The 27,916-nt window shown below is 38.7% G+C and overlaps 1 protein-coding gene across 1 annotated transcript in view; it reads left to right on the forward strand.

Annotated features, from left to right (window-relative positions):
• Positions 1–43: 43 nt before the first annotated feature.
• SOBP (sine oculis binding protein homolog) overlaps positions 44–27,916 on the forward strand; it is a 162,280-nt gene continuing 134,407 nt past the window's right edge. Inside the window, exons 1-3 of the mRNA XM_024755396.1 lie at positions 44–152; positions 13,630–13,768; positions 16,325–16,510. Coding sequence (XP_024611164.1) covers positions 57–152; positions 13,630–13,768; positions 16,325–16,510 — 421 coding nt within the window. The 5' untranslated portion in view covers positions 44–56. The remainder of the gene's footprint in view (positions 153–13,629; positions 13,769–16,324; positions 16,511–27,916) is intronic.

Below are 27,916 nucleotides of genomic sequence, written 5' to 3' on the forward strand. Positions count from 1 at the left end.
ACACCGGCGGCGGCGGCAGCAGCCATTTCATCTCCACAGAAACCAGACACAAAAACATGGCAGAAATGGAGAAAGAAGGGAGACCTCCGGAAAATAAAAGAAGCAGGAAACCGGCTCACCCAGTGAAAAGGGAGATCAATGAGGAAATGAAGGTATTTTTGGACTTCGGGGCCAGAGAGCCTGAGCTCTTTCTTCCGCCTGCTCCCTTTGGGCCGTTGTATAGATTCGGAGGGTACAGGGGAGCGCTTGTCAGTTTCTGTAGGATGCCCAGAACGCCTCAGCTCCTCCTCCAGGTGCAAACCGAGGCCAACTCTCGGGCTGCATCCCCGAGATTTGCCTTCCTCAGATTTGATGGGGGTGGAGGGGCGGCCGGGAAACCACATACTATTTAACCTTATAAACCCCAGGTTGGTAACAGGCGCGTTTCAGAGGGAGGGGACTGGGAGCCCAAGTGGCGGGTGGGTATGGTGAAGAGGCTTTCCTAGTCGGTGGGGTGGTTTTTTCCTTTTCCTCGGGAGCCATCCCCGGGATCCCTCCAAAGTTAAGAGCCGTCGGGCCGGAGCAGCCGGGGAGCGCTGGATCCCACCCCTCTCCCCAGTTCATCTCCCCGTTCCTCGATCCCGCTTCCCGACTAGAAGCCAGCGGCGACGGTGTAAAAGGGGCTGTCAGTGCCGGGGCGAGTTGTGGCCCGAGCGGCGCGGGTCTGGGTACCGTTTTGACGGCCGGCTCGCTTCGCACGCAGCTGCTCGCTCCTCTCACTCGACTGCCTCCGCCTCCCGCTCGTCTTTGCATGCTCCACTTCCCAGTTAAGCAGACCCGGGCAAACCCCGGTGCAAGATAGCTGTCTGAGGGGCCGCCTTCGCAGAGCGCCTGCCCATTGTTCGGAAAGGCCAGCCCGGAGTCCTGTCGGCGAGGCCGGGCTCCCCGCCAGGCCAGCGGTGCTCCAGAGGTGGCGAGCGCAGCAGCCTGGCGCTCCAGCTGTTCGCGTTGGAGTGATTGCACAAGAGCACCGCTCGGCTCCGGACCCCCCTCGTCCCCTCTCCCCCCACTTATTTTCCATGAAGTTGCAGCTTTTGCCCGGTGAGGGTTTTGTTTTGTGTTGATTTCACGAGTCTCTCTTGATTTTTTAAAAAAATTGTTTTATTTGTAGTCTTTCTGTGAGTTACAAACAAGTAGCAGATTTCAGGGGGGACTTTAGTTTTCATTCTGCAGCCGTCTTGGTGTTCCCCATCTTCTGCATAGAATCCTTAACACTGCCCACTGACTTGGTCAGGTTGGTTAAGTTGCTATTTAAAAGACAAACGATGAAGATGGCAAGCAACTAAGTAAAATTTATTGCGGTTTGACGTTGTCTTGATTAGAACAAGCATATTCTAGAGAGTGCCTTGAATGAAGCCCATGTTTAGAAAGGGGCACACGGATAATACATCCTATATCTGTACCTAGGTGCCTATGCTTAGTGTTCCTTTCTTCCAGAAAATGTTTGTAGCAATCTGCATTTTGGAATAAGGGTTTTTATTTCTGGGTGACGAATTTAGTGCCTGGAAGCATGAGGTGCAGCATCAGTCCAAGGAGAGTTAAGATTTGCCTTGGAAATCAGTGCCATTCCTTGTGATGGAAACCTCCATTGATTCCATTGATAGACAGTTTTTTAAAAAAGAGACCAGCAGGAGTTGTCTTCCCATGGGGATGGAATTCAAACAGTTTACAATAACCATCCTTCCTCACTCGCCTTTCCCTCCTGTCCTGCATTTCCAGATTACTTTTCCATTTCATTTTAAATTGGGAGTGGAGGAAGAGGAGAGAGGTAAAGCCACTAAGAAGTCACAGTGTGCACTGGCCCTTTAAAACACTGTCTAATGTGATCTATATGGATGGCAGCTTTTAAGTTTCATAGGTTCTAGAATTACAAATTAGCTAATTTTAATCAAAACATGTGAAATGTTATCCCTGCTGGATATAAAGGCTGACTGTGCTCGATGCTTGGGGCTCACGTTGTTGACTTTGGCTGTGGGAGCACTCCGTGGTTTGGGAGATAGTTGTCCTTCTACAGTATAACAGATGTTTGTCTGAACTGGTGAGGAAGAAACAAAAACAACATTGTGTGAAGGGGAAAAATTACACAATTTTTAGCCAATGCTGCAGGACTAAGTATGGAATTAACGTTCGTGCACAGAATTTCCTCTTTTTAAAATGTTATTTTTCTTCCAAGTCACCACCTACTATTTGAAGTTTTAATCCTTATCATTTCAGTACAGAGTAGCATTAAATAAGAAGTTTTACACAGCAAATAATTCAATTGCCTGAAGGATCAGTATTTTCTCCCTAGTTTGGAACAATGTGTAAGAGACACTGGGTCAGAATCTTCAGTCGTGTCAATGCACATCATGCCAGTGAGTCATGAAATCCCATTTCTAGTGGAATCGTTCAGTATGCATTCTTCTAATATAGTAGCACCAAAAGTCCTCATTTTAAAAGTGATTTCTCAAAGTCAAAAGCTGGAAGGGTTATTTTGAACTCATGAAGATTTTTCTGCTTTTAATGTTAATAACCACATCAATAAAACCCCTCCCTGAACCTCATGGTATTATTACCCCTCCATCTCCCCAAACCTAAAGTGTAGAGTAACCTAACAAGTTGGTTGCCCTGCATAAAAATATGTGCAACAAAATGTCACCGAGAACACAATGTGGCCTTGTGCAGCTTCATATCGGTGCCGTTGGAGCTGCCTGGCTGTGTTTGCCTTCATCTGAACGGCTTTCATCTGGACCAGTGTAAACTAAGCCCTGGTAAGTAATCACAGCCCGGCAGAAAGAAAGGAATGTATACAGCTAGCACGGCCTAAGCTGTAAAAACGGAAACCTGAGCCCCACCGTGGATCACATATCAAGGCTTGAAGGTAGGGGAAATGAAAGGGGGAAAGAGGAGAGAGCGAATGCAAAAGTCAGCCTGGGAAGTGGAGGATCCGGAGGAGGCCCCCCCTTAGGGAGAGTTGGCTCAGGGATTAGGGAATTTTATCGTGGTGTACAGTGACCTACTCAGGTTTCAACACTGGTTGGATCAAGTTGCTTCTCTGCGAGCTGAAAGAAAAAGGACTGGTGTGTATGTGATTTTTTTTCCCCTTCGGGTAATAGAAAGGACATTGGTATAAGCATCTATTTTAAGTACAGCAAATGCAGGGAGCTGAGAATGAGCAACAAAATTGCCTCATCATAGAGACTTCCTTCAAGATTTCCTAATTGAGATAGTCACAAATTTATTTAAAAATGGACAGAGAAGACACACTGGCAGAGGTTTAGCTGACACCAGTAATGGCATTGGAGATTGTCTTCATGTGGCTGGGAGCTAATGTTGGTTGCTGTTTCACTAGATCAGATATTGAGTTACATTTTCGTTATCACTGGTTTAATGTACAAAGCACTTGTAACAAATTTAAATTTGATACAATATAGTTTTGTGTGTGAAAAGTACATGACTTGGCATAGCTTGCCTTTAATGTCCTTTAGTGAAAATATCTTCAAGTAGAAATGTTTGTCTCATTATGACCTATACAATGTTTATCTTTCCTTCCCCCCCCCACTTCATCCTGGTTTTTCTTAATTAAAAAGACTTATTGCTTTACTGTACTTACAGTCTGCCCTATTTAGTTAGTGACCAGTAGAGAGGATTTTAAAAAATCAGATGGCAATTCAATTTATATTTTGACTACTTTCAGTTTCTAAAGCGAATATTGTGATTGTATCTACTGTAATATGCCTTCAATATATTGTTAGCTCACATGTATCATAATAAATGGCTCTTAGGAGGGAATTCTGGTATGTGGAAGTGTTAGTTAGTTTCAGGTGTTCATCCAGAACATAACGCAAAAGCTAGATGTAATATTGGATGTGCAAATGTAAATATATGAGTAAGTGTAAATATAGTTGCTCTTAAGGGTATGTATTTTATGTGCATAGATCTTGGTAAACATGGTTAGTGACTACCAAACAGTAATACAATTCAAAAAAAAGTAGACTATGAGTAGAGATAATGAGTCAGATTTTCATCTTTTAAAACTCTTTGACAAAACCATTGTGATTAGATCAAGCACTCTGCCCTGGAAACTTTCCTAAACAAACCATAATTAATGCATTTACAATGTTTGGCTTCCTTATCAATTGCTCAACTACAGGATAATCTGTGTTAAATGTCTTAGGGTCTTTGCTGAATTTCTCTGTCTATAAATATTCTTAGTAAGTAATTTGTACCTAAAATTATGCTTCAGTCCTAATGCCTACAGTTAGAGTCAGGCACATCTGTTAGAGTTTAGTAGTAAACTCACCATAAGATTTTCTAGTTTAGTTTCTGATGGTCTCCATTTGGCATTAAAAATGACCTGTGTCAATTGCATAGACAATAAAGCAAGTTGCAGAGCTGAGCTGGTGAGTGCAGTGATTTAAATAGCTTGCCATAAAATAAAATAAAATAGAGATATCAGAGTGTGGATTGGAAAAGTCAGCATGTTTAAGGTTGAAATCAGCTCATTACTAAAACAGGTATATTTTAAGTTTTGCTCCTGAAACTCCATCCTGATGTCAGAAACAGTGAGTCTCAGGAACCTAGAAAGTGGGCTTGGGACCAGATCTCACTGTGGCATTCACAAATTATGTCAGACCTCCCTGGCTGAGCAGTGGTCTAAGGTGTGCCACGTGGCAGGGCTGGGAACTATTGTCAGTCGGAGCATGGTGCTTGCCCCTTGGGAGCTGGTGTAGGATATTCCCGAGCCCACCGGCCCTGTCCTCTGTGTTGCTCTCGGTTGTCCTGCTCAAGGCTCTAGTCTCAAACCATAAGAGAAGGTCCTGGGAGGGCACAGAGAGCTATGAATTCTGCTCTGTTCAAACCAGGAGTTTTCTGATAAAGAGTCTCTTTCTCCATCTGTGAACTGGTGAGGATAGTGTGTGGTAGAGTGAGACTCTCTAAGCCTTACACAATTCACAGGTTCCAGAGAGGAGGAAATGGAAAGGAACCACTCCACTTCCTCCCGAATCTGAAATAAACATTTGAACTAGAAGAAAATGAGTCTGACAGACTCATTCCCTTCTGCGTTTCCTGCCTCTGTGCTTGCCAAGCACTGCTCTGAGAAGCCAAGCCCTACTCTCCTTGTGTGAAAGACAGACTCATAGAAACCAAGAGGTAACAGAGTGTTTAAATGAAAGTCAAAAACAGGGCCTCAAAAAAGGCAAATATCAGTGAATACAAGTGACTGTCTGAAAAAGGAGAGTTCCAGGGAAATAGAGGTGTCTTGCAAGGGTGACCAGACTTCTTGCATCTTCTAAGGAAGTGTTCTTTTTATTGAGTCTTTATACTTTTTATTTTTTTGAAAAAATTATTAGAAGTAGTAGAAGGTGGATCATTTAAAAATCTCTGAAGTCTAAAACTTCCTCTTGCGGAATGGGAAGTCAGCCATACTTGTACTCAAGCTAATAAGATTATTGAATATTTTCCTAAAAGAGAAGGGATATTCCAGGGTAGAATGAAAAAAAAAACAACTTTGTTTTTGATGGTGCCAATTGAAACATGTAAACAGACATGAAAGCCTGTGCTGGGTGAGATTTGCTGAATGTATATTTTAGAATCTGTAGACTGATGGTTGTTAATATCTCTTATATAACTAAAGGGTTGTGGAACTCTGTCCTGCTTTAAGGCCAGTGGCTTTTGGCATGGACAGGAAAACAATGTAACAAGACTTGGTGATTTTAAGGCCAGTGCTGCAGCTGTGATAGGACACAGCTGCACACAGCTGCACACCTGCCATGCCTGCTACAGTGTTAGCCCCAGGGCTGGGCTCCACAATTTCACACATTTCTTTGACCTTTTTAGGACATTTGATGTGCTGGCCACAGATTAAAACATGGGGACATAATTGTCTGTTCTGTGTCACAACAAGACAATAAAGCAACGTAGATTTTTATATGTGGAAACACACAATCTTGGTTTCATGTGACAATAATACACCCATCTAATTCAGACTGTGTCAATAAGAGAACAAGACTTTCTCCTCAGGCCTGCTCCAGGTCGGAGCTGGATTTTAGTGTTTTGATGTGTCCTCTGCCCTTAGAACTGTGTGCTAATCATTGTGTTGTGGCTGAGAACAATGCTGCAAAATGACCCAGATGGAGCTCAGTGACCTTCTTAAAAGGATTTCAGGCTAAAAATCTGTATGCGGTTCAGATACCAACAGCAAGGCCCAATGGGTAAAGTCTGCACCAAGAGTATGAATCTGGCTGCTCTTAACATAACATGCATGTGGATGACCCTCAAATGGGATGTCTGTGGGAGTGGCTTATCCTTAGGATACCATCAGACCCAGTAGGATCATGAGCATGGAAGTACTTTGTAGTCTGTAAAGGGCTCTTCCCACAGTTCTTTTTCACTGTTTAAATGTTGCCTGCTTCTTGGTAGAACCTTAAAATAAAACCGATCCATTAGGCCTGTGTTAAGAGAGATGACTTCAAGTCAAATCAACTCGAATTCCCAGTAGTCTGAGAGTGCTCATTAACACTGGATATTATAATTCTTTTAACTTTCAGACCTGGGGATAGGTAGAGCTAGAAATTGATTTCTAATCAAGTTTAATTCCTACTTTCTACAAAAGGAACTGCTTTTCTTCTACAGCTTCATCCCCTCAGCCCTTTAAAAATCTTAATTAGTGAACCCAGTGATGCTTAATAGAAATCTACCTCAGAAGTCAGTCAGAACCCATGGAGGTGAAAAGGGAGATAAAATATTTTCCAAAAATAACCATCATTCTATTATTCATAACCTTAACTGGCAGAGATACCAGCATTTTTCCCCCCACCTTGTAAATTGTTCAGGATTGGGGGTTTCCTTTTCCTTTGAAAATATTTCTCATATGCTCCACTTTCTTGGATAATGTGTGTAAGAATGTTTTGAAGTTAAGTAATGTAACTGGCAGATCCTTTTTACTGTTATTAGGACTGTCAATATGACTGACATGGTTGTCTGTGAGAAGACTGTGTTAATTAAAACTATTTTTTGATTTTTATAAAAATAATACATGGACATGATATAAATAGTAGAATAAGCAATATAAATAAGCAAAAAGAAAAACAAAGCCTGTAATTTTCCCACCCAGACACCCTTACCATCAACATTTTGATATATGTCTTTTCATGTCCTTTTCTATGTATGATGAATGTTTTTTAAGAAAACAAAAACAAAAAACAAAAAACTACTAACCTTCCATTTAAAACTTAACATATTGTTAATAACTTTTCATGGCAGTAAAAATTTATCCACAGCATATATTTAGTGGGAAAATAGTATTCCATTTCAGTAATTTCATGACTAGTCTATAATTTATTTAACTGAATTCCGATTGTTTGACATATAGTTTGTTTCTAAGAAAGCAACACTGAGATAAACATTCCTGAACATTCATATTTTTGCACCTATTTCCTTAGAATAGTCCCTACTATACCTAGAAATAAAATTGCTGAATCAAAGGGTATGTAAAATTTTAAGCTTTTATTGCAGAGAGTCAAGTTACCTTTTCTAAAAGTTGAATTAACTTGAATTCCCAATAGTCTGGGGGTGGGACTTCTCTGGAGGTCCAGTGGTTAAGATTTTGCCTTCCAATGCAAGGGATGCGGATCCGATCCCTGGGCAGGGAGCTAGGATCCCATATGCCTTGAAGCCGAAAAACTAAAACATAAAACGGAAGCAATATTGTAACAATTTCAATAGAGACTTTAAGAATGGTCCACATCAAAAAAAAAAAGTCTGAGAGTGCTCATTAACATTAGATATTATAATTTTTTTTACTTATTTTTTTGTGTGGTACGCGGGCCTCTCACTGTTGCGGCTTCTCTGGTTGCGGAGCACAGGCCCCGGACGCGCAGGCTCAGCGGCCATGGCTCACAGGCCCAGCCGCTCTGCGTCATGTGGGATCTTCCTGGACCGGGGCACGAACCCATGTCCTCTGCATCGGCAGGCGGACTCTCAACCACTGCGCCACCAGGGAAGCCCTGGATATTATAATTTTTTAAGCTTTCACATATTTATTTTTAGAATCAGCTGTCCTGAATTTTCTTTGATAATTTTTCTGTATTTACGTATTTAAAAAATATTTATGGATGTATCCAAATGTGTTAGCACATTTATTGATTAGATTCTAAGTGCTAGGCATTGTGCTAGATGGGACATAAAATGAAATAAAGGGTTTCTGCCCTCAAGTAACTTATAATGTGTTTCGTTGGGATAGATGACATATTTTACTAGCACTGTAGAGGGATGTAGGACTTGGAGTGGAAATGGGAATTATGTTTGTGGGAAGAGGGAGGACGTGGCTTTCCCCTCATCTGAATGAATGATTGGGAGCTCTCTGAAAACTTTCTACTTTCTTGGGTAGGACACCAAGTTGAAAACACATCTGACGTTCAGTTATGCAAGGCCTGAGATAAGAGAAATCGGTGGCACCTACCCTATATTTTAAACTTTGGTGTTTTCAGAATAAAATCATTAGTTCTTTTTGAAGACCTTGAAGTACTTGCATTTCAGAGTATTTTGAGGCTTTATAATTACTGTGATTTTCAAAATGACTTGAAGTCAAGTCATTATTATTTACCTGGTAAAATGTTCAGTTAAAAACCATTTAGAGTGAACTTTGACATGCATACAGTATTTCTAGTTGAATAAGGAGAGTGTCTAATGAATATCCTGGGAATTAAATTCCAGTAAAAATAAACTTTGCTAAGAACTCAGAGGAGTGGGGAAATAGTTAAGTTTCCTGTCTTTCCACTATCTTTCTGTGACCTTTTTTTTTTTTAATTCTAGGAAAAGATCATGCTTTCAGATTAAAGGTTAGGCTTTTCTTCTTTCTTTAGGAACCCTGGAGGTGAGAGAGGGGAATTGGAAAGGGAGAGGAAGGGGTATGGAGGTATAGTATTAAAAGTGCAAAGCCATTAGAGTCAGATGTGATGTCAAAAAATTGTCAAATGAGAAGATTAAATTTTGATTATGAATTTTAAGACCCCCCTATCCCAACAATAAAGACAATTAAGGAGAGTAGAGGTCAATGATCAAGTCGCAAAACAAGCAAAGTTTTAGCATAGGTAGATATGTCGTGGTTGAAAAGCTCTTTGTATGCGACATTGACATCGGTGATATGATTTCTTTGCAATACTGTTGTTGATCCAAGGAGGTAGCTCCTTTGGAGTTGCTGACACATTGGACTGTACGGAATTTATAATAGAAAGAGTCCTGGTATAAGGATCCGAAGATCTGGATTTTTGTTCTGACTTTACTAGGTGATCTCTCATGCCTGTCATTTACCTTCTGTATGCTCCAATTTTCTGTCGTAAAATGAGGATGTCACAGAGGTTCACCAGAAGTTTACTGTGGAAATCAAATACCTAATTCACAGGGTAATTGAAAGGAACAAGAGAGTTAAAGGATGTGGAAACACTGTAAAGTGCTATAAGAGTGTTAGACATTATCATTGTAATTATAGTGACCTATTTTCCAAACCCAAATTGGACCACATGGTATGAGGGAGGATTTTTGTGCCACTTCCAAGGGTGAGAGGCAGTCTGCAAAATGTGCTTTGGATGCCAGAATATTGAAATTCTGGCACATTTTGGTGGTTTATGGGAACAATGATAAAATATTTGAGATAGTGGCTGTTCAGTAAAATTTATGCTGTGTGATCACTGTAATTATGATACTTCTTTGCAAAAGGCAATTTATTTCTTGTATAAGGAGAAATTCTTTGATTTCACAGGACCTTAGAGCTAGAAGGGCCTTTAAGAGATTCTACTTGAGTTTCCTGCTCTAAGTCTCCAGGAGAAATTCTGGGTGAAGATTTTGGGGGAGGCAAATTTTACAACTTCTCTTAGTACAGTGGTTTGTCCTATTATCAAACAGCCTTACCTCAAAAGCCTCTCTGCACTTTAACTCTTATCACCTTAATTTTCTGGTAGAAAAACTTGAAAACCCTTATGGACCATAAACATTAAATTCACTTCTCCTAGGATATATTATGTTTCTTGGATGATAACTGCAAAAATCCATTTCATTTCCTTTGGTTTAGCACCATAGCGAGCCCATATGATGTCTAGCATCAAGTTCTAACTAGAAATTAAAAATTATTTATTCCTTGGGGTTCTTTGATTTCTTAATGCAATAGTATATAAGACAGAGGTGATACCTATTCCTGTAGTTTGGTGTTTCTTTTTCTTTGATCTTGTTCGACTTTTTAGGAAAAGTTTGAGAGTTATGGCTCAAGGCTCTATAAACCTTTTGTTTTCTGCTTTTCCAGTCATATATCAAAACATTAATATGTTTCTTTTTACTTTCAGTGATAAGAAAGGGAATGTTTTAGAGTTTATTTTCACTGACATTTATAGTAACTCGAAAATGGAATAGATCAGTTCCATATTGATCATATTGATTGTTCCATGAAGCCTCTGAGTTTTCAAGACAAACCGTAAACTAAGTGATGCACTTAAGATGCCCAAATAATATGAATTTTGTGTTAATAATCCAGTTGTGGTTTCAGTATTTACGCGAATGTCTGAAACTTCTGGATCCCATCCCTGGGATTGGTTCTGAAAGGCTGAACGGATTTGCAGCTGGACTAAAACAAACAAATCTATATCCTTGGCTGGGAGGTTGCTCCGTGAATTATGCATCTGTAGCTTTTGTGTCGCTTCAGAGGTTAGACAGAACCAGAGAAAGAGGTGCCCAAGATACAAATGGTCTAGAAAATTAGATATGGTGGCCAGGAGTTACTATGCAAGAGATTTTCTGGTTTGGGGGCACATTTCTCTTAGAGATTGAGGCAAACAGCATATAAACCAGTAGGATGGCTTGAACTTGGCTTTTAGCACTGTTGGGAATTGTTTTTTTGATGCAAGATGTAATCCTTATCCTCGGAGATTTCTGCTGCCAGACCCCTGATGGAGGACCTTGGTTTGTGTGCTTAGGGGCTGTCGTTCTCCAGTCCAGGCACTCAGCTCAGTGAAAGAAATTGGGTGTTAGGGGAGGGAGACTGACACCTCATTAAAGCAATCTCTTTTGATTGAGTAGTGCAGCATTTAGCAGAATCCTCCTCGGTGGTATTCCAGAAGCTGCTGAGCTTATTATACATATCGATCATATCATCTTCGTGCATTCATGAAAAGAATGTCTATTTAATGTGGACATGACCAGCCATCAGATAGAATAAATGCCTCAGTAAAGCTTGATATGGCTGGCTGTTGGCCTTGTGGATGGTAAGAATCAATCTGGCTAGATTTTTTAAACTTGCTTGTGCATTATACTATCACAGATTGACCCATTTGGAACTCTGAGCTCAAGTGGGTACTAAAGCAAAAAAAAAAAAAAAAAAAAAAAAATCTAGCATCCTGTGGGTGGTTTGAAATGCCAGGTTTGTTTTTATGTAGTGTAATATCCTTCCTTGTTTTTAATATTTCTTTTTACTTATTTATTATTTATTTAATTTATTTATTTTGGCTGCACCGAGTCTTAGTTGCGGCATGCGGGATCTTCCTTGTGGCATGTGGGATCTTTTAGTTGCGGCATGTGGACTTTTAAGTTGCAGTACGCAGGCAGGATCTAGTTCCCTGGCCAGGGATCGGACCCGGGCCCCCTGCATTGGGAGCGCAGAGTCTTACCCACTGGACCACCAGGGAAGTCCCTCCTTTCTTTTTTTTATGCAACCCCTGCTGAAATCTAAAGTGAAGTTCAAGAGAACATGGAACTTACACGTTGAGGCTGTGCACATGCTGGTTTAGCCTGGGTGCTTGTTTCAGGTATAAATTATACATCCCAGTGTAATTCAGAAATGACAACTTCTAGGGAGAATGAGAAAAGGTTCTTTGAGCCACAGAGAAGGTTAGAATATATAGTTTTTCTAGCTCAGTCTAGGAGGCTCACCTTGCCTTGCCTGATAAAGATGCCTTAAAAAAATTAATTCAACATTTATTATCTTACTCTGTAGTATAGGATCCTTCTTTTTATTAAAATTTTTCCAGCTTTATTGAGAAGAGGTATAATTGACACAAAACATTGTGCAAGTTTAAGGTGTACAATGTATTGATTTGATACATTTATATATTGTAAAATGACTACTACCTGTAGCATTAGCTACCACCTCTATCCTGTCGTATAGTTACCATTTCTTTTTTGCAGTGAAAAGATGTAGGATCAACTATCTCAGCAACATTCAAGTACATGATAGTGTTATTAGCTATAATCACCATACTGTACAGCATGCTGTACTATACCCTTTGACCAATCTCCTCGTTTCCGCTGCCCCCAGCCCCGGGTAACCACTTCTCTACTCTCTCTTTCTCAGATAGAGATGCTTTAAGGCACACACAAGCATTAAGATATAGCAGCTGTTAAGCTCATTAAAAATAGTCACCTGGTAGTAGAAGCTTTAACTCTGTCCAACTATTATTTACCCATTATTTCCACAGCTTGATATCTATAATAACAACAATAATAATGCCTTATATTTTATAGAGTTGTCCCTCCAGATCCACAAGGGATTGGTTCCAGGACACCCCACACCCACGCCACAATCCCTAAATCCGCAGTGCTTAAGTCCCTTATATAAAATGGTGTAGTATTTTCACATAACCTACACACATCCTACCGTATACTTTAAATCATCTCTAGATTACTTATAATGCTTAATATAATGTAAATGCCAGGTAAATAGTTGTAAATACAATACAAATGCTGTGTAAATAGTTGCCTGCATGACAAAGTCAAGTTTTGCTTTTTCGAGCTTTCTGGAATTTTTTTCCAAATATTTTCCAACTGCGGTTGCTTGAATCTGCAGATGCAGAACCTGCAGATATGGAGGGCTGATTGTATATTGATTTATAGTTCATAAAGTGTTTTCATACATTATCCAAAATCTGAGCTGGCTAGTAACCTTAAAGTTATTTGGTACTTTTATGTTACTTGTCAGAAGACAATCACAGTGACCTTTGATTTCATGGGGAAAGAATCTGTCACTAGTGGAATTCGTAAAGGAAATTATGCTTCAATGTTTAAAGAATACTGTTACAAAAGGGAAACCCTTGTAGACTATTCAGTTTTCTGGATGGTAGTGGTTGACAGTTGAGAAATTATTTCTTTGCTGAGATTTTGCTTTATCTGAGGTAAGAGTCATGTTAAGAAACAACACCTAAATTAGAAAGCAATTCTAGTTTAAATTAATCTGAGCCACAAAATGGTCGATTGTTTTCAGTTTCAAAATTTCTTCTTAGCTGTTTTTGTGCTATTACCTTTCAATATTTTTGTATTTGTGAAAGATATAGACTTTGCAGAAGGATATGCCAAAATATGACTTCCTATTCTTAAGCAAAACTGACAAATACCTTTTCTCTTGTTATCTTTAAATTTCAAATGTCTGAAGGCCTGTCATAATTGGATGCATCATCCTGAGATTTAAACGCATGACAGTTTTTGAACGTGATTTGAAAAATAAACGTGACTCTAAGGGAGGTAGGGCGGGGCTGGCAGAAAATGGGTAGTGGAAACAGAATTCGATTTATGTGTTCTTTTCAAATAGTTATTGATTATATACATAAGTAGCCTATGCTTCTCTTTCAGAACTTTGCAGAAAACACCATGAATGAACTTCTTGGCTGGTATGGCTACGATAAGGTTGAATTGAAAGATGGTGAAGATATTGAATTCAGAAACTATCCTACAGATGGAGAGAGCCGGCAGCACATTTCTGTTCTCAAAGGTAATGATATTCAATGTCCTTTCCTTCATGCAAACAAGGATTGGCTATCTCAACCTGCCGGAATTGAGTTGCTCTGGGACTCGTTTTGTTCATGATGCCAATGGTTGATTTAAATGGACATCCCCGTAAGCAGAATTCTGCAGAATGTAAGAGCACAACATAAAACAAAAATAGGCACAGCTTAATCTCCATCCAGCAATGGGAGAGTTAGCTAGACAAGGGCTAGCTAAGCGCTGTGGTCCTGCCCACAAATTGATAGGAAGGGACAGTGTTTGCTAATTTCTAGTTTCCTGAACCCTTCGATATATCAATTGTTAAGGACTGGTGCTTTCTGTTAAGTGAAATGTTAGGTTTACATTTTCAGACTGTAAGAGACAATCATGGTTAGTTTGATAATTTCTCCTCCCCCGCTTTTGGGTGGGAATTCTAAAGGAAGGCCCTATTTCTGTTTTCTGTTTGAAGTTTTCACCCTTGCCTCATCCACACAGCCTTGGATAGGTTAAGAAGAAGAGAAAGAGAGTAGTAGAAGGTTGGGTCCTGTATAATTCCATATGAATGATCATCAAAGCCCAGACAGAGTAGAAATTAGAAGGTTAGTGGAGCTGAAATAACACTGAATCTGCTGGTGGGTAGCAGTGCCTGATATTTCATGAAGCCTAGAATCATTGGTGGGTGTTGATCTGCACACTGAATTTATGAACCTAAATTTGGATTGATTATGTGAAGAAGCAATTTTGTTTGTCAAAGAAAAGGATTATGTGAAGAAGCAATCCATTTGGGGAACTTTAACAAAGTGTGACTAAAACTAATTGTGTGATATAATTGGCAATTTGATCAGTATTTTCATTACATTCAATATCTATTGGCATAAACTACCTGTTCATGCATTTTATTTCCAGTCTCTAAGATAGTGCTTTTCCTTCTTATATGCCAAGCAATGAAATGTAAATGAGCTGTCCTGCAGGCATGTGGAATTGAACATATGTGACAAATTTTATGTTAAGCTTGGTATGAAATTGTACACATCATGTTACAGAGATAGTATCATCAATTTCACTGTAAACGAAAAATGCAAGTCGAATTTATATTCTGTAAACTAATAGCTCGTTTAACACTTGGTCTAGGTAATAATCTTTGTCTCTGGGGAACATGGAGAGAGTGCCAGGATATGCTATTGGAGGGAACAAGTTGTTTTCTATAGTTGAGTGTTGTTGTTTTTTTTTTTTTTTTTTTTTTTTTTTTTTTTTTTTTTTACAAGGATAAAATTCACAAGGTTCATATCATTATAAGTTTTCTTTATGATCATTTTTGTTAATTTTTAATGGGTATTAATGGGTTAATGGGTCTACGCTGTGAAACAACAGTTCTTTCCTAATCATCAGCTTCTTTCTCATTGGTTCTTTTTTTTTCTTTTCTTCTTTTTTTTTTACATCTTTATTGGAGTATAATTGCTTTCCAATGGTGTGTTAGTTTCTGCTTTATAACAAAGTGAATCAGTTATACATATCCATATGTTCCCATATCTCTTCCCTTCTTTGGTTCTTTTTTTTTCTTTTCTTCTTTTTTTTTTACATCTTTATTGGAGTATAATTGCTTTCCAATGGTGTGTTAGTTTCTGCTTTATAACAAAGTGAATCAGTTATACATATCCATATGTTCCCATATCTCTTCCCTTCTTTGGTTCTTTTTTTTTTGTTTGTTTGTTTTTTGTTTTTTTTTTTTGTGGCGGTATGCGGGCCTCTCATTGCTGTGGCCTCTCCCGTTGCGGAGCACAGGCTCCGGACGCGCAGGGTCAGCGGCCATGGCTCACGGGCCCAGCCGCTCCGCGGCATGTGGGATCTTCCCGGACCGGGGCACGAACGCGCATCCCCTGCATCGGCAGGCGGACTCTCAACCACTGCGCCACCGGGGAAGACCCCTTCATTGGTTCTTTTGATTATATTATCCCTGAAGTTTACAGTACAGTGGGACCTAGTTACAGTGCTACAGGGGCACTTTTTTTTTTTTTTTTACGGTACGCGGGCCTCTCACTGTTGTGGCCTCTCCCGTTGCGGAGCACAGGCTCCGGACGCGCAGGGTCAGCGGCCATGGCTCACGGGCCCAGCCGCTCCGCGGCATGTGGTATCCTCCCGGACCAGGGCACGATCCCGTGTCCCCTGCATCGGCAGGCGGACTCTCAATCACTGCGCCACCAGGGAAGCCCTACAGGGGCACTTTTTAAGCTTCTCCCCTGGTAGACAGAGAGCGATGTCTGCTGTATGTCACTTCGTACATGGAAAGGGTTAATTGCCTTTCAATTTTCTGTGGGCTTTTACAGTGCTAAAATTCATCACCACAGTACAGTTGAGATGTTAGCTATCATAGTGGAGCAAATTATAAAGGAGCCCTTTGGAAATTTATGGTAACACGACTGAAAAGGTCCAGGATGGTCTGTGGAGTTCTGGTAAAGTGTTTAAAGATTTGCAAGACAAAATTTTTATTCCATAGACATTTTACTTGAGAAAATGTGGTTGTAAGCCCTTTCGTCATATTGAATGTGATTTTCTTCTTTTACAGAAAATTCTTTGCCAAAACCAAAATTACCTGAGGACAGTGTTATTTCACCATACAATATAAGCACAGGCTATTCAGGGCTTGCCACAGGGAATGGACTCAGTGACTCACCTGCAGGGTCAAAGGATCATGGCAATGTGCCCATTATTGTACCTTTAATTCCTCCACCTTTCATAAAGCCACCGGCAGGTAAGTCAATACTGGGGTTTCCAGTGATAATGATTGATAGAAAATTGTTTTAACCGTCCTATGGTAATTATTAAATGCTTAAGTTAATTTTGGAAAAGACTGTTTTAGGGACTTTGCAGCTAAGAAATGTTAGTGCATGTATTATTTAAAGTAGTATTGTTTTATTAGGCCAATCTACTACTAGTTAGGCTGTCAACTTTCAACTGACAATAAATTTTTCCTACCCCTGGCTATAAAAAAATTATTTTCCTTCTCTGAAATCATCTGTTTAAAATAAAAAAAGCATGAACTAATTAAAAAAATAAGATATATACTGCCTGGTTAGCAAGACAAAAAGGAACCATGGTTGAGCTGGGTGGGGTGCAGTGAGGACCATGTCTCCTCTGTGGGTTTTGCGAAGGAAGGGGCAATTTGTAAAGTGTGTGTGGCAGGCTTGTTCCCCAGCGTGCCTTCTTATAAATCCACTTAAGAAACAACCTAGGTTACCCATCTCATACAGAGTTCCTTTTAATTTGTGCAAAGCTCTTTGAGAGCTTAAAAAAAAATGGAAATCTGAATTTCATTTGCATGAAAATGTAATCAGTTCTTTTATATTTCCAGAAAATTAGATGGCGGTGTATTAAGCTAGACGGCAATGGGCTGGGCATGATGTTGTTGTATTAAGCCAGTCTTAAAATCTTATTGTAAGCTAGGTTACAGTTATGCTCCACACAGAGAAAGAAGTTCAGTAATATTGTATCTGGCTTGCTGTAAAATGTCAGAATTATGCTAGAATGCTTAATTGCTACGCTGGTTATTTTTCTGTATGTTGAATTGAACAATGATAAATACTGAGTTTTAATAGCAGTACTTATCATAACTCACTAAAGCTAATGCTTGTATTTTTTTTAAGGAAGATAGGTGTTTGGTTATGTTTCCATAAATAATGAAGATATTTGTAGATATAAATTCCTTGGCTTATATTATAGATATATTGGTACCATCTTCTAAGTGTTACTAACATTTTTCTTCATGGTATGGGCACATTCTTTTGCTTGGCCTGTGACATTTTAGCAGCAAAAGTGTCCTTTCATACTGAGGTCCTCAGATATGTCATTAAAATCTATTTACCTATCAAAATCACTTGTAATCGTGCTTGTCTACTAAATACTAACATAATTTGTGTAACATACAAAGTTTGTCTTTCTAATGCCACTGTTCTCCTTTGGTTGATTGTTTTATGGTGCAGAGGGACCCAAATTTATCTCCTAAAGGTCAAACACATATTTTGCATAGGACAACTGGAGAGAAGGGTGACTAATTTTGTTAAATGTAGGGTTCATTGTTTGAAAGTATGTCCAGGGGCTTAGGTGAGTGGTGATGATGATGAGGGTATCAATAAAACAGCGTGACTAAGTGAAAAGAACACAGGCTTCACATTCAGACAGATTGTGTTCAAATCCAGGCTTTGTCATTTACCAGCTCTGTGAGTGTAGGCAAGTTATATGATTTCCACATCTGTAAAATGGGGATCACAGTTTCACCTTATGGGATAGTTGTGGCCATGAGATGAGAAAATGTAGGTAAAGCACCAGCATAGTGCTTGCCACATGAAAACCATTCAGTAAACACCATGCCTCTTGTTCTTTTTTTTTTTTTCAGTCCTTATTCTGCCCCAGAGTTATCATGCACATAATTTGTGCAAAAAAAAAGTGTGTATCCAAATGCAAATTCCCCTCTAAGATTTATTTGAGCAAAGCAAACAGCTCTAGAAATTAGCATAGCTGAGGCTAACATGAGTTTGGCATGCCAAAAAACCTGCCCTGGAGTTTCCTGCTGAGCCAGCCACGTGGAATTCAAGCACACAGCTCCTATTTAACTCTAATTCCACATCAGATCAAGAAATAAATATGCAAAGGATAGAGGCCAAAAATTAAGCCTTGGAAGTCTTAGATGTAGGAACTCTGAGGATTTAGAAGCCAGAGTAACTGAACACCAGTGGTTTTATGCTGTCTTCCATGGAACTCCAAGGCACTCATCTGTTGAAAACAGAATGTAGGGAAGGACATGTTTAATTTTCTGTATCTTCTCTAAACCTTGACTCGATCCTACTCCAGGGTTCTATATGACAAGAAAAAGATACACAAAGGTTCTCTGCTTTCAAGGAGCTTACTCTGTTATTCTCTAAGAAGAAACTTACAGGAGAGATGAATTTTGATTTAGTTATGTTATCTAGTGCAGGGGTCAGTAAACTTTTTCTGTAAAAGGTCGGATAGTATTTTAGGCTTTGGAGCTCTACCGTCTCCGTCACAACTACTGAACTCTGCGGTGGTAGCAGAAAAGCAGCCATAGATAGTACATAAACAAATGGACATGGCTGTGTTCTAATAAATCTTTATTTACAATAAAGGCAGCAGGCAGGGTTTGGCTTAGGGACAATAGCTTGCTGACCCTGGCACTAGGGTAAGATTGGCAAAAGTCTCATGATACCGGGAAGGTGAATAGAGTTTCTAAGAGTCAGGCTATGAGATTTGTCAAGGTGCTCTGTGTAATATCGTGAGGAAGGGACAGTGACAGGGCAGGAAAATAGTGGGGTTTTGAGGGTATGTGGTGAGCTCTGGCACATAATAGGTACACCACCAGTGTTTGTTGAACAAATGAATGAATGACTGATATTCAAATTCCTGTTGCACATGCAGAAGATAGTACAGTCTACTTTGTTGTTCACTGGGAAAGTGCTAGGATCTTGTTTGGATTAGTCTCAGTCTGTCTGACCATGACCATAGCCTCTGTGACAGTGATGTGAGTACTTATCCATAGATAAGTGTAAAGTCCACAAATTATCCAAAAACTCCCATCTAGTTAATCATTTCAATTTTTCCTTTTGCTAAAACTTTGACCAGAGTTGTTATTCAAGGTAATCCAGTTGAGGGACACTCTGTCAATGGTCTAGCTGTTTATAGGTTAATGGGGCATTTCTGAGGGAAACTAATAAATCATATGATGGCTAGGAACAAAAGGCCCCTTGGTAATCAACCCCTGAATAATTCAGAGTTGACTGTATCATGCAAGTGTCTACTTCTCGGGATAGGGAAGAAGAGAATTGTGTGTATGCTCTGGATTCCTGGAAAGAAAAGAACGATTAGCGTTCAAATTATTCCTGTTATACTGTGAGCCGGCTATGTGAAAATGCTAATAATACCTTATGTTTGTATTAAACCCTTTACAGTTATGAAACTCATTCAGATTTTATTATTTTATTTAATTTGATCTTTACAATAACCCTGGGAAATAGCATTTGAGATATCATTAAATAAAGAACTGAAGCTCAAATAGGTTAAATGGCTTTCTCAAGGTCAGGTGGCTTCTAAGTACTTGAGTCAAGACTAGTACTAAGGTCTTCTGACTCCTAATCCAATATTCTTTTTAATATAAAGTTGCCTTGTCAGCGTATGTATACGAAACTTCCCTAGACTGTATCAGAATAAGAGTATTTATTAATCTGCTACTTCAGATTCCTTAGTGACAGGGGATACAGCTTGTTCCTGCAAAAGGTTATTTTTTTCAAGTCCACATCTTTGGGGAGACTTGATGAGCTCTCTAACTCTAAGCATCTGTGGTTCTGTGAACCAGGATGACCTAGCAGTGGTAACCCCCCAGCTTGGTTTTAAAGTCTTGCCATCATGAAGCAAGTTGCTCCTGCTTCGAGGTACCGGAAGGCTCCATCTGGTCAGGTACTAGTTCCAGAGAGTGTTCTCTGTGCTCGGGCAGGCTCACCACTGGATCCCATCCACATTTGGCAGCCAGTGGGCCCAGTGGAATACTCGTGATTGGGAACACGGTGATACCACACTTGCTTGGATTTCCACTCTCCTTTTGCACAGCTGCAGACAGAACTGTGGGGGTAGCTTATTTCTGGGCCTGGGGGATTGCTTTTCTGTTCCTGCACCCTTTTTCTTCCAAGAAGGGGAACTTCTTGCGCCTTGGTGATTACCACAAGCATTGACCCTGCTTCTGCTGCACATGTTTGCATCCAATTTCATCCGATTTCCAAGGCTAAGCTACCCTTCCCCGCTCAGAGACAGAATCTGGCCCTTGGTGTAGGGTTTGTGACATCACAGTCGTTACTATGGTAATAGACTTGTTATAAACACAGAATAATAGCCCTGCTTTTACTTTTTTCTTTTCCCTCCAAGCAAATGAAGGGAATCACCATGATCTTTAAATAAGAATCACGGACTTTTTTGCAGTGACAGAATAAGGTTTTGCCATATAGAGTCACCATTTTTTTAAAAAACTATAAGAATATAATGATAAGAATAATATTAGAAAATAATAGAAAGTATCAACCCATTCTCTTTTTACACAAACATTCCTTTATCCTTTCAGTTAGAATGAATATGAAAACCTCCTTCTTTGCTAATTTAAAAAACCACAGCGTGAGCATAGTCTGAAGTGGCAGAATATATATCAGCAAGACTTTTGAAAGATAACTCAGGTTAATTACATTGTAACCTTGCTGTAATTCTTCTCATATTAGAGATTTTAATATGGGTTCAATCCTTTGGGACTTCATTCAGAGAGGGTTGTACCAGTAAAGGACTTCCAGCATGGATTGGAAGAGCTGTACAACAGTGAATCTCCATCAGAATACTTATGCCTGCTCTGCTCCCACGCAAGTTTGACTATTGAAGCAAAGCCATTCAAAATGAATTTTAAATACATGTTTTTTTTTACAAAGACCTCATATTGGTCTTTATTGCTTTACAAGTGTAGTAGCACCCAGTTCCACTGAGCAGACATCAACCCTCTGCAGTGGTTGGGCAAGCTTGGGTTGCCTACTTCTGGTTAAAGTAACCAGCTGGGACTTGAACCAGGATTTTTTATCTCCTGCTCTTAGACTTGCTCCATGAACAACATTTTGCTCCCAAGACTTTAAAAAATCAGTAAAACAATTAGTGCAGTTTTTTTTTGTTCATAAGGTAAAGATGAAATGCAAAGACTTTGCTAGCGAAAGTTTCACTGAGCCCAGTTGCAGAAAACACTGTGTATCTAGGAAACAATATTTTAGATCTGAGTCTTTTGTCAGGTTTTTCCAGAGGCTTGTAACTTGCCTGTTATAAGTCCAGAATCCCTTTAAAATCTCTGAATACTTTAAAATAAAATGAAATGTGAAAAAAGGAGGGAATATACTTCTCTGGATGCATTTATATGGCAATTTTGAATAAAATGTCTCTTACCTCAAATGGTAGGTGACCTTATTCTTATTCCCCAGTATGTTCCCGTGTGTGAAGTGAAAGGCAGGGTCCATCCACACAGCACACACAGGTTTATGTGGAGGGACATGAGATTAAGCTTCTAAGACCAGCTTGATTTCCTTTGTGCAGGAGCGTCTTGCCTTTCTTGGAAAACAATGACCATTTCCTGTCTTCCAGGATGGTTTGCTTTCAGTGAGCTTTCCAAATTTGTGTTCAGTCATAGTCATGGAAATGTGATATATTTTTTCAGGCAAATCTTGAAATTCTTAAGGGGTTATAAGAACTGGGCTCTAAGGAACCATTAGCTTAATTGAGAATATGGAAACATTCACGTGATCTGCTAAGCTCTATGTGTATAGCTGAGTAGCCCACAGTTAATAAGCATGTTACTTTTTGGCTCTTGTAATTCTTACATGGAGTTGTACTTGCAGGGAAGTGGGAATCAGAATGTGGTTTGCATTATGATCATTATTTATTTTATCTGTTATTCAATATTCTTGGGGCTTGCATATGAATGCTGTATTCCAAATAGCCATTGAGAAAACAGGATTTAATAAAAATTGCTTTGCCATTTATTTATTTGTCCAACTTTTAAAATATGATTATTAAATAAAATTACCTAGAGTTAATGGGATTTGGATGACTTACTATTTATGTAGTAGATACATTTCTCAATAAAAAGAAGAGGTTCACTGAACCCTCAGATTTGGAGATCTTTCCAAACCGCTTAGGATGAGGACAGGAGGAATTATGGTGAATGACAGGAAGAGGAGTAGTTAATAACATTGATATAATCTCATCAAGCTAATATTTTTTGAGCACTTATTATGGGCCAGGCATTGTGTAATAGATTATCTCATCTAATTTTCAGAAAGACTCTGTGTGGATGCTATTATTAACCTTGTTTTACAATTGAGGAAACTGAGACCCAGAAAAGTTAAGCAACTTGCCTGAGGTCACACAGGTAATAAGTGGCCGAGCTGGAAGCTGAACTTAGGCACAATGTCTCCTTAACCCATATTCATACCACTTGATTATCCAAAACACCGTGTCAGTCTTTTAGTCAATAAGGTATTTACTGAATGTTCTTTACATTATATGAGATAATACAAATATATACAATATAAATACAAATTATATATATGTATATGATACAAATATATATATCGTCCCTGATCACCAAGAACTTACAGTGTACTTGATATATAATCAAAACATTATTCTATTTTGACTTTGGAAAGTATGAAATAATTTAACAGCATTTGGAAGGTGCATGGTGGGAGTAGAAGGGCAGTTAAACTGGAGTAGCAGAAAGTCTATATGCAGATACTCAGGAACTGTTATGTTTGTACAGTTGGGGAGAAATGGCATCTGAAACATAACGTAAGCTAGAGATAGTCATTTGAAATTCAAAGTGATAAAAAAGACACAAAATGAAGCCTTAAAATGTTAGCTACTATGACATGGGTCCTGTTTTATCTTTCTTTATACAATCAAGGGGTCTTGAAAAGATGTAAGTCAAATTTCAGTATGTTCAGTCATTCTTAATGCCAAATGGAATGTGTAGTTTGAATGGTAGCATGATGTGGTGGAAAGACCACCAGAGTAAGAGCCAGGAGACCTGGATTGTTAATGCCAGCTCAGCCATCTATTGGCTGTCTAATCTTGGATAAGCCACTTAGCCTTTCTGAGCCTCAGTTTCCTTGTCTGAAAAATGATGTATTTAACTAAGGTAATCTGTAATTTCCCTACATTTATAAAATCTTGGTTTTGTGACTTGTATAGTGAAATGCCTAGATGATTTAATATTTGAAAGGGTTTATTTTAATATGTCATAATATGTATTTGTTAATTGATTGAATATATTTAAAGCCAATTACCTATGTGTGTAGTTACAGCAGCTGAAATTCTGATGGAAGATTGATGCTACTTAGGACAACTTTCAATGATTGTTAATTTTTACTCTGAAAGAGTCACAGATGTAGAAAACAAACTTATGGTTACCAATGGGGAAAGAGGAGGGAGGGATAAGTTGGGAGACTGGGATTGACATATACATACTACTACATATGAAATATATGTAACTAGTAAGAACCTACTGTATAGTAGAGGGAACTCTACTCAAAGCTCTGTAATGACCTATATGGGAAAATAATCTTAAAAAGGGTGGATATATGTATATGTATAACTGATTCACCTTGCTGTACAGCAGAAACTAACACACATTGTAAATCAACTATACTCCAATTAAAATTAATTATAAAAATAAAATTTAGAGAAAGTGCTAGAAAGGTGAAATATGAGTATATAAAAAGACTGTATCACCCATATGGTATTAAACCTAATCATTTTGATGTTATACATAAGTTGTGATCACTGGAAGTAATTCCCAGAATTTCTGCAAAAGAGAAGTCACATTATGTCGAATTTAATTTACCAAAACAGGCAAAAGAATAAGAAAACCTGAGTAGTCCTACATTTCCTGAGTAGTAAGGAAATTAAATAATTAAATCATTTTACAAAGAACATTCTAGATCCAGATAACTTCAGTGTTAAATTCTACCATCTAAGGAAAAAATAAAAACAAACTTAGAGAAACTCTCCTAGAGAATAGAAATCATTTTATGATCCCAGCATGACCTTGCTCTCATCACATGGCAAAGGCATTAGAAGTAAAAATGATAATTTAATGTAATTAGATTACATTAAAATGGAAAACTTCTGTTTAACATGAACAGTGATTCAAAAATCCTGAACAAAATCATAGCAAACCAAAGTCAGTGATATAAGCAGTAGGATAATGCATCATGTCTAACTTGGATTTTTTTTCTAGGAATGCAAGGTTGATTTAAATTTTGAAAATTCGTCAATATAATTAACCACATTAACAGAACAAAATAAAGCTCATACAATATTCTCAAAAGATTCAGAAACACAATTTTATAAAAATTTAACACAATTAATAATAAAAACTCTTGGAAAAATAGGAATAGAATGAAACTTCCATAATGTAACAAAAAATATCCACAAAAAACCTACAACAAACACCATACTTAATGGTGAAATATTTAAAACTTTCCTTTTGAGATCAAGAATAAGATAGAGATAACCACTATCACTACTTCTATTTAATTTTATACTAGAACTCATAGACAATGTAATAAGGCAAGAAAAAGAAACAAAAAAAAGATTTGAAAGGTAGAAATGCTATTTTGTTTAGAACCTCTCTCCCCTACCAATGAACAAATAAACTATTATAATTAATGAGTGCATTTATCAGGGTCTAAACCCCCAAGTCAGTACTGCCAAATCCATTATTTCTCTATATACCAGCCACACACACACACGAAACCTTAAAAAAGCATCAAACCATCAAATACCCAGAGGAAAAAATCTAACAAAATGTGTGCAGGATTGTTACACAGAGAAGTATAAACATTGTTGAGAGAAATGAAAGAAAACCTAAATCAGTGAAGGGACACACCATGGAGACTAGATATTCTAAAAAGGCAGATTCTTCCTAAATTGATCTATATATTTAATTCAATTCTGATAAAATTTCATCATAAAGTGTTGTGGAAATTAAAAAGCTGCTTCTAGGGGCTTTCCCGGTGGCGCAGTGGTTGAGAGTCCACCTGCCGATGCAGGGGACACAGGTTTGTGCCCCGGTCCGGGAAGATCCCACATGCCGTGGAGCGGCTGGGCCCGTGAGCCATGGCCACTGAGCCTGCACGTCTGGAGCCTGTGCTCCGCAACGGGAGAGGCCACAACAGTGAGAGGCCCGCATACCGCAAAAAAAAAAAAACTGCTTCTAAAGTATACATGGAGATGCACAGGGGTAAGAGTAGCCAAGATTATCTTGAGGAAAAAAAAGCAAAATTCGAAGACTTATACTAAGAGATCTCAACATTTATTATAAGACTAGAGTAATTATTAATGAATATTATTAGTGTTAATTGTTGCTGTTATTCTTCTTTTGACCATATTTAAAATTATCCTTTAGGAATCTATTGATCTGTAGTTGAGACATAAAAGAGGAAAGAACACTTTCTGTTTCATGTCAGTTCTCTTTTGGTTTAATTTTTGTAAAGAACCTTTTCTTGCAATTATGAAATATATACATTTTGGAAAAGTGCTTAAAACATAAATGTATCCTTTTACAAATAGTGATCCTTGTCTACTCACACCTTCTTTCCTCCAAGAGGTAACCACTTTTATGGTAATCATTACCTTTCTTTCTTCTATAGTTTAAACACCTCAGTATGCCTCCCTAAAATAGTTTATTTTTGCCTAGTTTTGGACTTTAGATAATGAAATTATGGTAGCCAGCTTCCAGGATGGCCCCCAATTATCCTGGCTTCCTGCTGGTGTCTTCCTACATTGAATCAGGGATGGTCTGTGTGACCAATTTCTAAGGCTGTCGTAAAAGCTTATTGCAGTTTCTGTTTAATTCTCTCACATTATTCACTCTGTGGGAAGCATGAGGAAACTTAAGCAGTCCTGTGAAGAGGACCATGTAGACAGGAACTGAGTCCTCCTACCAGTAGCCAGCACTGACTTGTCAGCCCTGTGGCTGAACCACCTTAGAAGTGGATCCCCCAGCCTGAAGTCAAGCCTTCAGATTACTGTAGCCCCCAGAGACCTTTGATTGTAACCTCATGAGCAGTCCTGAGCCAGAATTGCTCCAAACCACTCTCAAATATCTGATCCACAGAAACCATGAGCAGTAATAAATGATTTCTGTTGAATTAAAAAAAGACAATGAGATAATGACATAAAGATATACATATAAACCATTTCAATAGAATCCAGAAACAAATCTAAATTGATAATTTATGACAAATGTATTAGTCAGCTTGCATTTCCATAATAAAATACCATAGCCTGGGTTGCTTAAATAACCAAAATTTATTTTCTCACAATTCTGAAGAATGGAAGTCCAAGATCAAAGTCATCAGGGTTAGTATCTGGTAAGAACTCTCTCTGTGAGTTGCAGGTGGTTGCCTTTTCCCTGTGTTCTTACATGGCAGAAAGAGATAGCAAGCTCTCTTGTGTCTCCTCTTATAAGGGCACTAATCCCATTAGACCAGGGTTCTACTCTCACAACCTCATCTAACCCTAATTAACTCTCAAATACCCCATCTCCAAATAGTATCACATTGGGAGTTAGAGCTTCAACTTGCATTTTGGAGGGACACATACATTCAGTCCATAAGAACAAGGGTGACAGTATAGAGCAGTAAGGAAAGAATAGTCTTCTCAATAAATGTTCTTATGATAAAAAATGTATGTTGATTCTTTACACCATTCACAAAAATCAGTTCTAGATGGATTGTTGATCTAAAAGTGAGAGTTAGAAAAATAGAGCTTGTAGAAGAAAGCTTCAGAGAATATATTTATGATCTTGAGTAGGCCAATACTGCTTAAATTATATACTACAAGCACTAACCATAAAGAAAAAGGTTGATTAAATAGACTCTATTAAAGTTAAGAATTTCTGTTGATTAAAAGACATCTTTCAAAAAAAATGAAATGGCAAATCACTGAGTAGGAGATATGTTTATAAAACACGTTCCACAAAAGACTCACATTCGCAATATATAAAGAACCCCTAGAAATAAAAAAGAAAACATCCCAATGGCAAAATGAGCAAAAAATATAAACAGGCACTTCACTAAAGAAAATATCCAAGTGGCCCATAAACATATTAAAAGTTGTTCAACCTCATTAGTCATGAGGAAAATAAAATTTAAAATCACAGTGAGACATAGCACAGGGAGATCAGCTTGGGGCTTTGTGACCACCTAGAGGAGAGGGATAGGGAGGGTGGGAGGGAAATGCAAGAGGGAGGAGATATGGGGATATATGTGTATGTACAGCTGATTCACTTTGTTATAAAGCAGAAACTAGCACACCATTGTAAAATAATTACACTCCAATAAAGATGTTAAAAAAAAAAAAAGAGGGACTTCCCTGGTAGTACAGTGGTAAAGAATCTGCCTTACAATGCAGGGGATGCAGGTTCGATCCCTGGTCAGGGAACTAAGATCCCACATGCTGTGGGGCTACTGAGCCCGCACACCTCGACTAGAGCCAGCGTGCCGCAAACTACAGAGCCCACACGCTCTGGAACCCGCGTGCCACAGATAGAGGGAAGCTCGTGCACCAC

The sequence above is a fragment of the Neophocaena asiaeorientalis genome, unplaced genomic scaffold (assembly GCF_003031525.2).
Source record: "Neophocaena asiaeorientalis asiaeorientalis breed wild unplaced genomic scaffold, Neophocaena_asiaeorientalis_V1.1 scaffold105, whole genome shotgun sequence".
Taxonomy (NCBI): Eukaryota; Metazoa; Chordata; class Mammalia; order Artiodactyla; family Phocoenidae; genus Neophocaena; species Neophocaena asiaeorientalis.